The 9,542-nt window shown below is 52.2% G+C and overlaps 1 protein-coding gene across 3 annotated transcripts; it reads right to left on the bottom strand.

The window, feature by feature from the left end:
* Positions 1-204: 204 nt before the first annotated feature.
* Positions 205-4,383, bottom strand: LOC142831795 (keratin, type I cytoskeletal 14). Of its 3 annotated transcripts, XM_075942194.1 has the most exons (9): positions 4,215-4,383; positions 3,850-4,124; positions 2,568-2,650; positions 1,898-2,054; positions 1,580-1,741; positions 1,371-1,496; positions 1,055-1,275; positions 897-964; positions 205-408 (listed from the first exon to the last, which is right to left on the bottom strand). In XM_075942194.1, the coding sequence occupies exons 1-9, from the start codon at positions 4,378-4,380 to the stop codon at positions 311-313; spliced, it is 1,356 nt and encodes a 451-aa protein (XP_075798309.1). In that variant the 5' UTR covers positions 4,381-4,383; the 3' UTR covers positions 205-310. The 3 variants fall into 3 exon arrangements, with proteins under 3 accessions (XP_075798309.1, XP_075798307.1, XP_075798308.1); XM_075942192.1 differs by having other exon boundaries at positions 3,850-4,380; XM_075942193.1 differs by lacking the exon at positions 1,580-1,741 and having other exon boundaries at positions 1,371-1,475; positions 3,850-4,380.
* Positions 4,384-9,542: the final 5,159 nt, after the last annotated feature.

Here is a 9,542-nt window from a genome sequence, read left to right as displayed (position 1 = left end):
TTCTGATGGTGAGAGCCAGCCTGGGACCTGAGCCAAGCCCGCCCCCAGGGCCCTTTCTCCCAGTCCCAGAGGCCAGAGCCAGGTGCTCGCCTGAGCTCCAAGGCAATGCTTCCCACATTTCTCCCACCCCCACTTCTGACAATGACCAGGGAGACAGTGATTGTGCAACTCAGAGAAAGAAACTTTATTGATTGCCAGCAGGGACGCGGGTCAAGTAAAGGGCGAAGTGCGTGGGGACAGTAGAGGGGCTCTTTCAGCAGTATCTGCGTCCACACAGGAGCCTCCTACGCCTGAGTTGTGCTTAGCAGCCTTAGTTCTTGGTACGCAGGACCTGCTCGTGGCTGGAGACCACCTTGCCATCGTGCACATCCATGACCTTGGTGCGGATCTGGCGGTTGGTGGAGGTCACTGGGGAATGCGAGAGAGAAGGCGTTAGTGGAGGTGGACAGGAGTGTTCTGAAGCCAAGAAGCTGAGGAGTGAACTGTCTCCTGATGCCCTCTGTCCTGATTGCCACCTCACACACTGCTGCTAGGGCACCTTGTTGTCATGGACAGTCTGTGTCCTCAGACTGGAGCACGCAACTGGTGCTGTTCAACTAAACCCAAACACATTAGAAGGTCCAACTAAACCCAAACGCATTAGATGGGCTATGTAGGGCGCTGTCCGTGGTGCTGATTTTTATTACTGTCGTCTACCCAGACACCCACTCGAGGAACAAGTTGAAGGTCACCAGTCCTCGCCCTGAAATGGCTGTTTCTATCTGAAGAGACTCATGGGAGATACTGAGTAAGAACACTTAGCTTAACCCCCAAGAAGGTCTTAATCTAGGTCCTAGATCTGCTGGAAGATCTGAAGGTATTTGAGAGCTCAGGCATGACGGGAAGGAAAGTCTTACCGTCTCTGGATGACTGAGAACCAGAGGAGAACTGGGAGGATGAGGAGAACTGGGTGGATGAGGAGAGGCTGCAAAGACAGAATAGGGCACGGCGTTAGACATACGGGGGACATTTGTGAAGAGAAGGGGCATGGACTAGAGGGTGACCAGAGACTCACTGGGCATCCTCGCCCTCCAGCAGGCGACGGTAAGTGGCGATCTCCTGCTCCAGGCGTGTCTTCACATCCAGCAGGATCTTGTACTCCTGATTCTGCTGCTCCATCTCGCAGCGCAGCTGAGCCAGCTGCTCCTCCACGCTGCTGATCATTTCCTGAATCTGGGACAGTTGCATGCAGTAACGGCCTTTGGTCTCCTCCAGGTTATTCTCCAGGGATGCTTTCTGTGAAAGAGAGAAATGGGGTGGTGGATCATTGAGAATGGCCATGCCCCTTCAGGAAGTCCAAGGCCAACCAATGCACGCAGCTGCATCCCTACCATGCTGAGCTGGGACTGCAGCTCAATCTCCAGGTTCTGCATGGTGCGTCGGAGCTCAGAGATCTCGCTCTTGCCGCTCTGCACCAGCTCGCTGTTGGTGGCCACCTCACGGTTCAGTTCCTCTGTCTGTGAAAAAGAGAACACCGTTCACACCAGAAAATCCTGGAAGGCATATGGTCTATACACCTTCCTCTCCAACTGGCACCCACCTTGGTGAAGAACCATTCCTCGGCATCCTTTCGGTTCTTCTCAGCCATCTTCTCGTACTGGTCACGCATCTCATTCAGGATGCGGCTCAGGTCCACACCGGGTGCCGCGTCCATCTCCACGTTGACGTCTCCACCCACCTGGCCTCTCATGGAGGCCATCTCCTGCAGAGGCAGAAAAGGTCCCATAGTCAGAAGCCTAACAGCTGACAGGGCTTTCTAACGAGAGGTGGTCCTGTCCTGAACACTGCTTCCCCATCTGCCATTCTATTGCTTCTCTCCATTCACCCTTTTAGGCTGGCTTTTCTGTTTGGCTCTCACCTCCTCGTGGTTCTTCTTCAGGTAGGCCAGCTCTTCCTTGAGACTCTCAATCTGCATCTCCAGGTCGGCTCTGGCCAGGGTCAGCTCATCCAGCACTCGGCGCAGGCCATTGATATCGGCCTCCACACTCATGCGCAGGTTCAGCTCTGTCTCATACCTAGAATGATCCGAGATAAAAGGAATGAGCTATCCATCCCAGCCACACTGAAAGCTTTGTTCTCTTCCTGTGGGTATTATTCCCAGGGTTGGCACCCAGGGCTGTTGTGGAGAGCCAGTATTAGACACAGTGCCCATTGATTGCTTAGGTCTGAACATTCCTAGGGTCCAGGGAATAAAAATCACCAGGAGGCATTCATCTGAAAGAGGCACTTCCAGCTGCAGTCAATAAGACCCGAGGCCTCCAAATATGACAGCCTACTGCATTTTAAGGGCAGGTGAAGGGGGTGTGGAGCACCTCTCCCTAAAATGATAGCTCTTAAACCTGGCTGTGGATCAGAATCACCTAGGTTACAAATAACTGAACTCCCAGGGTGGAGCCCAACAGTGTTGTATTTTTACAAGCACCCCAAGGGGTTCTCCTGGCACAATTCAATGCTGGTAGAAAGCACGGCTCCAAAATGCCCCACCCTACAGACACTGGAAGCTCTGAGCCACCACACTAAAAACTCACTTGGTGCGGAAGTCATCAGCAGCCAGCCGGGCATTGTCGATCTGCAGGAGGACATTGGCATTGTCCACAGTGGCTGCAAGGATCTGTAGAATGGAAAGGCCATGGGTCAATTGTTAAACAGATGTAGGCAGATGTCACTGCAGCCTGCGCTGGCCCTTCTCTCTTGCCCTTGCTTGAGTTCTGTTCTTCTCACCCCATGAGTTTTTCTTCACCTCAGCAGCCTGAGAGACAGCCCTGCATAGTCATTTTCAACCCAGGACTTCAACTCCTGGTCAACAGACTCAAAAGCTGGAAAGTTCAGGTCTTATTGCTATCACTCGCCTATAAAACCTAAGATGGGTCTTGGCGTTCCAAAGCCCCCCTAGGGCTCACTAAACACCCTCCATCTTCCAGAGCCTCCTCTCCATACAGAGCAGCCCTATCAGCCGTCTGCACGCGCACACACACACATACACACACACACACACACACACACACACACACACACACACACACACACATTCCTTTCTAAGCCCAAGGGGCATGAACCTCAGGTGGTACTTTCCCAAGAGACAAAACCCAACTTGCCCAGGGGATTAGGAAAAAAGGAAACCAGAGAAGAAAAGAAGACAGATGGATCCATAAGTCTGGCCAGGGTTCCTGCCAGAGACTTGTCTAATTTCCGGAATTTATGTGAGACACTAGAGCCAAGTTTAACAGGAGGGGGAAGAAGGGTTCTGAAGCACAACCCCACCAGGATCTCTCTAGTTCCAGGGTAAATATATGGGTCACGATTAGCTGTGGCTGTGGGTTTTCTATGTCTGCCTGGCTATAAAGACCAGCTGGTGTTCATGGGTGGCGGCAACCTCAGCCCAGATTAACGAGCTAATGAGTGGTTTGGGTGTCTAGCTTGGTGGGTCCCGTTACAGCCTCCCTCCTCCCTTCTGCTGGAGAGATAACCGCCTTCTATAGTAGAAGGCGGGCCCCTGGCGCTCTAGTCTCTGCTCTGTCCCTCCTCTGTGTGATCTTTAGCAAGTCACAGCCCTCTCAACGGTCCAACTTCTTCCTCTGCAAAATGTTAAAGGCTGGAACCATTGGTCTCATGGGAGCTAAAAATGAGAGCTTAGAAAAACGTTGGAAAAGGCAGGAAGGGACACCATCTTCTCACTGACCACACTAACGGGGATGTTCAGGACCTCAGAAAGGGATCAGGGACTGGAAGCTGTCCTGTCTAGGAGTCTAAAGATGATCTGAAGCATTGGAGGAAACTTGAATGGCAGGTCCTGCTGCCCAGTTGACCCACCTTGCTCTTCAGGTCCTCGATGGTCTTGAAGAAGGGGCTGTAGTCTTTGATCTCGCTGGGCCGCTGCCTCTGGTACCAGTCACGGATCTTCACCTCCAGGTCAGTGTTGGCCTCCTCCAGGGCACGCACCTTGTCTAGGTAGCTGGCCAGACGGTCATTGAGGTTCTGCATGGTCACTTTCTCACTGCCCACCAGGAGACCATCACCACCGCCAAAACCACCACCAAGGCCACCACCAAGGCCACCACCGAAGCCACCACCAAAGCCACCACCGAAACCACCACCAAAACCACTACCAAGGCCTCCCCCAAAGCTGCTGCTGCTGCTGAAGCCCCCACCATAGCTGCTTCCCATGCCATAGGCTCCCCCAGAGGAGAAGCGAGAGGAGCTGACTGTCAGGCCCCCATAGGTGCTGGGAGCCCGGCAGGATCCTCCAGTCAGGACGGAGGAGATGCGGCTAGAGCCACCACCAATGCCACAGGAGCCCTTCATGGAGCTGGAGGAGGTGAACTGGCGGCTGCAGGTGGTCATGTTGTCGAGGAAGGCGAGAGAGCGAGCAAGTCAGCGAGCGGAGAGAGGAGAATACTGCTCAGGTACGTTAGAAATGGATGACAGGGCTTTATAGTCATGAGTAGGGGGCGGGCCTGGCGTTTTCCATTCCCCTTGGCTTTCATCACTCACGGGCCAGCGCCAACTCCCCATCAGATCCCTCCTCTCCTCCACCTCATCACGCCTGTCATATTTTACTGGAAACTCATTGTTTGAAGTGTTTTGGGCTTTCTCGTCCCGCCAGGCATGATTCATCAGGGGAGGGGTGGGCCTGCAGGCTATACTTTCCCATGAGGCCCTGGGAGTCACAGCACTCAGGAACCCACACTCTGGGCTCAGGTAGGATGACAGAGTAGGGCCTTACCACACGGTAAACCTGCTGACCTGTCAGTTCCCATTAAATGGGGTGGGGGTCCTTTACTACATGTGGAGGAAGCCCACCATAGCCGGAAGTGGGGATTTAGCTGCAGGTACTCCAGCATGGCCACCCTCGGCACTACCTGCTAAGGACTAGTCATCCGTAAGAGGTTCTCACAGCCTCAGCCATCCAGGTGGCTCAGACTCGAGACAGTTCCCCTCAGACCCTAATATCCACCGCACACCTGCACAAAGACCTGTGACATTAGCTACTTAGTCACCAAAGGTCTCACAGACACAGCCAAAGACATTGAGAAAGAGCCCGGACATGATGCTTCTCGGAGCCTCAGTTTGCTCTTCTGAAAAATGGGAGCAAAAGACACCCACCCACTGCTTCTACTACAGGCAGCTCTAGAAGTCCAACGGGACAATGATGTTGAAGACTTTTGTCACCTTTGTATGGCATGGAGTCGGGCCGGAGGGCTAGAGCGTATTTTGGTCTCAAAGTATGTGAGGCTATATACATGCCTGGGGGAAGCCAAACTTTTTTGTTTCCAGCACCAGATATCCCCTCAGATGCCAGGATAGCTGAGGTGGGAGACAGACAATCGACTCAGTCGCCCGCACTTGCTCCCCCATGGAGTTCACCCAAGACATGTGTCAAGGAGGAATTCAGGCACCTGGAAATGAGGCCGGACTGAGCCAAGGGCATGGCCAAAGTGGACATGAGGGTTCCCTGACTCCTGAGTTCCTGAGGGCCAGCAGACATCAGCTAGTTCTGCTTCAGAGGTTTGTATATCCAGCTTCAGTTATCCCGTATCGAACATACTTGAGAAACTCCCAGAACACCCACTTCCTGCCCCCACACCCTCCTGCCAGCCCCTCAGTCCCATGGACCCCAGCAGGCATGTTGGGAGGAATGTGGTCGTGTCTGAGACTGCCTGGCATGTCCTATCTTCCCAGACAGGCCCCAACAGCCCCTGCTGAGGCTCTTACACTCATGTTAATATCATCTACTCCCAGAAGGGAAGCAGCGCCTCAGACAGCCAACCCCACCTGACCCTGCCCACCACCAAAGCAGAAGTCAACACCCTCCCCACCACAGGGCTTAAGAGCTCAGGAGACAATGCTAAGGCAGGCTATTGAGGCTGAGGGCTCCCCCAAATCTGCCGCTCTAAGGACTAGCGAGGATATGAGTAACCTGCGGCCCCACCCGGCTCCACCCACCCCTGACAGACACTTCTAATCTCCTTCCAGAGAATATTCTCCACAAGCCTGACCCAGCCCTTCAATTTCCCCAGCATGAGGCAGAGGGGATTTGGACCAAGGAACAGATACTTCTATTAGAAACTATTGCTGTCGAGTGGGGTAAGAGGTAGGGGGTCTCCTTCCTGGAGAAAAAGGCAGAATTTAGGGAGATCCATGAAGAAGAGCTGGGTGCGGAGTCCAACCCCAGCTTCGTTAGTGACCTAACACCCTCCACCAAGAAAAGCCCTGTGTCCCCTGTCAGTTGGTGGGACCCCAAGGAGCCTCCCTCCCAGTGCTTCTCTGCCACCACCCTACCTCTCCCCCTCCTCTTCTTCCTCTGCCCCTCTACTCCTCCGGTTCCTCCTCCTCTGATCTTCATCTTTACCCTGCACTTCCTCCCCTCCCACCCTGCTCCTCCATCTTATACAAGGGGAACACAAACATAAAGATACAAGGGAATAAATGTCAGATAAACACACACAGTCTAAGGGAAGACCCTTGCTAGGCCTCCCCACCCCATCCCCGCGCCGACTCTGGTCCCCCAGGTAAAGTGCACCAAGGTCAACAGACACAGACCCCACAGCCAAGGAGCTGACTAAGGCCCAGCCAGCTGGGGAACAGGAAGATGACAGCACTCTCCCATCCCCATGGTGCTGATGGTAACATTTTCAGGACATGCATTCTCTGCGGCATCGAAGGTCAATGAGTTGGAATGGGTATCAGATAGGCACCTCTGCCTCCTGAGACCTGGCGGACCCCTACCTCCTAGAAGCATGTTCTGTGTGAGCACCATATCTGCCCCTCCCTCCAGTCTGCCCCGGGAACAGGGAAGAAAGGAGGGGCCTGGGCAGTCAGCACTATGTGGTTAGTGAGTCTCCTACACTTCCCTGAGGTGGGGAGACCCATGCCAATCTAAACAGGTGAAAGGACTGGGCCAGGCAACCCCCACACTGCCTCATTGTGTGCTGAGGCCAGGGTGGAGCTAAGGGGTTGCATCTTCAGGGAGGAGGAGTCGGGGCTGTGGAGAGAGGCATAAGCCTTGCCCCAGGAGCCCACAGAGAGAGATACGGGAAGAGACTGTCCCTGCCCTTGGAAGTCTTTGGCCTGTAAGAAAGAGAAAAGGCCTTTCAAGGTGCAAGCCTGAGAGAACTAAGGACTGCCTGCCTCTCACGAGTGCCTGTCCCAAGTCCTCACAGTTTCAGCAGCTTCAACAATGCAAGCCTATTCCCCCAGGTCTGGAAGCCAAGTAACCCCAGAGAAGATGGAGGGGCCACACTACCTCTATGATCTAGGGAAGGATCCTTCCAGTCAGTCCTCCACCAGCTTCTGGCTTCTCCTGGAGTCCCTGGGTTTGCGGCAACAAAACTCCAATCTCTCCTTTTTTCTCCCCACAGCTTTACTGCGCACCTGATCATCTTGATCTGTCTCTCATAGTGTGCTTATTGGATCTAGCGCCCCCCTCGTCCAGTGTGACGTCATCTCGGTCCTTACCTTATCTGTCCCTCAGAGATCCTACTTTGGAAGTAGCCTTGACTTTGGAAGGACACTACGTAAACCCTCTCCACCGTGTTAGCAGACTGGGTGCTGGTAGCCAGCTGTGGAGGAGGCAGGGGAAACTTGGGGAGATAATTATGAGAGGTGGGTGGAGCCAGTCTGGAGGTTTCTGGAGAAAGCAGCTTTGTTAGTGTTGTTAGAGTGCTGGGGCCAGGCCAGCAGGGAGACCAGGCTTCTCAGCACTCCTAGAGGCTTCCACCACCTGCCCCCCACCCTTCAGCCCTCAGAGCAGTTTTTATTTTGTTTCTGGCTTTGCTTTTATTTTTAATTTTGTTTTTGAGTTGGCTTTCTTTGTTGTTTGTTCATTGTTTTTCTCTTGTTTTTGCTTTATTTGAGACACTCGCTATGTAGGCCAGGTTGACCCCAAATTTGTCATTTCTGCCTCTACTGCTTACATGCCAGTACTGGTATTATAATCCCTTGTCTCCATGCCTGGCTATTTTTAATTTTTTTAGTGTAAAATAATTTTAGATTCTTAGAAGTTTTCAAAAAAAAGAAAAATTGGTCAGGCTTGGTGGTGCACGCCTGTAGTTCTAATTCTTGGGCGGTGGAGGCAAGGGATTCATCCTCAAGGTCAGCCACACGGCAAATTTGAGGCCAGCCTGGGTTATATAAGACACTGTCTCCTTAACAACAATAATAATAAATTTTAAAATTGCAAAAAAAGAATCCAGAGAATGCATTCGTACCCTTCAGCGAGTTTCCCTTAGTGTGAACACACATCACATAAGCATGGTATAGTTTTCAAAACAGTGAATTAACACTGGCACAAACAATGTGATTAGTCAACCGCAAATGTTCCTGGAATTTTGCTGGATTTTCCGACAGTGTTCCCTCTCTGCTACAGACTATAGTTGTGGATTTCATGCTACACTCACTCGTCCAGTCCCCTGAGCCTCCTTGGGTCCAGGGATGCTCTTCTACCTCCCCTGTCTTCCGTGACCTTGACACCTTTGAGCGGTATTGATTGACTCTCTAGTAAAATATATCTGTTCCAGTTTCCCTGCTTTCTAGACAGTTGCATTTGCCAAGAAACCCTCGCAAATGATGCTACATCCTTTCAAGCATCGTATTAGGTCAGAGGACAATAGGTAGACACATTGTTGTGTCTTGTTGCCACCGAGTTGATGGTATACACGGGCTAAGACAGCCCTGGGTTAGAATTCTCCACCTGGAAAAATCTCTATTTTGACTTAGTAAACATTGGGAAGGAAAGACCTGGAGGCTACACATAAGTCTGATTTCCCCTTCATCTTTGGCCCTACTGGCGGGAAAGAACTCCTATCACCCGTCTGACTTGCTCTAGACTCCCTAAAGAGCTGTAGCTCCAGGAGAGGCCTGGAGGAGGACAAGAGTCCACACTTAGAGAAAAGATTCTTTGGCTCCCTGCTCTACCTCACGTCAGACTGAGTGTCCTGGACCCATCTCACTGCCCAGTCTAGAACATTCCCATTCTGGCTTCCTTTAGAGAAATGCTACATATTTCTCTTTAGTCGTGTGGAAGGTGGGGCAGGGAGGGGTGGTACAGAGGCATCGGCACTGGTCAGTACTGAGGATTTTGTTTGACTACTTGATTGCTTGCTTGTGACAGGTTCTAACTATGTAACCAGGCTAGCTTAGAAGTCACAGTGATCCTCCAGTCTCAATTTTTCCTTTGCTCTGGGATTATAGATATGCCCTCATGCTAGTCCAGACATTTCCCTCTTACTGTTTCCTTGAGTCTTTTCTTGGCCCTTCCAGCCCTATGGGACAGAAATAGACAGTTAGGTCCTCCCAGGCACAGGTAGGAAACACGATCCCAGTGCCAAGGCTGGACTTCCCTAATTTTCCTGATAAAAGGATCTTTCTTCTCTTTCAAACCCCTAAACACCACCATCTCCCTCCCTGCCAAGCCTCAGAGAGAGGTCTCCTAGCACTCACGCTATGATATGCAGGGCAGCTGGGACCCAAACAGCCTCTACTGCAGAGAACAAGGATGACTAAAA

This window comes from Microtus pennsylvanicus, chromosome 11 (genome assembly GCF_037038515.1).
Source record: "Microtus pennsylvanicus isolate mMicPen1 chromosome 11, mMicPen1.hap1, whole genome shotgun sequence".
Lineage (NCBI taxonomy): Eukaryota > Metazoa > Chordata > Mammalia > Rodentia > Cricetidae > Microtus > Microtus pennsylvanicus.
This window is presented reverse-complemented; position numbering and strand designations above follow the sequence as displayed.

Excerpts from the sequence above, each read along its gene's own strand:
- LOC142831795 (XM_075942192.1), bottom strand. The coding sequence starts at position 4,380 with ATGACCACCTGCAGCCGCCAGTTCACCTCCTCCAGCTCCATGAAGGGC. Across the intron at positions 2,651-3,849 it reads TCGAGGACCTGAAGAGCAAG|ATCCTTGCAGCCACTGTGGA; the intron begins GTGGGTCAACTG and ends TCCATTCTACAG. Across the intron at positions 2,055-2,567 it reads GCTGATGACTTCCGCACCAA|GTATGAGACAGAGCTGAACC; the intron begins GTGAGTTTTTAG and ends GGATCATTCTAG.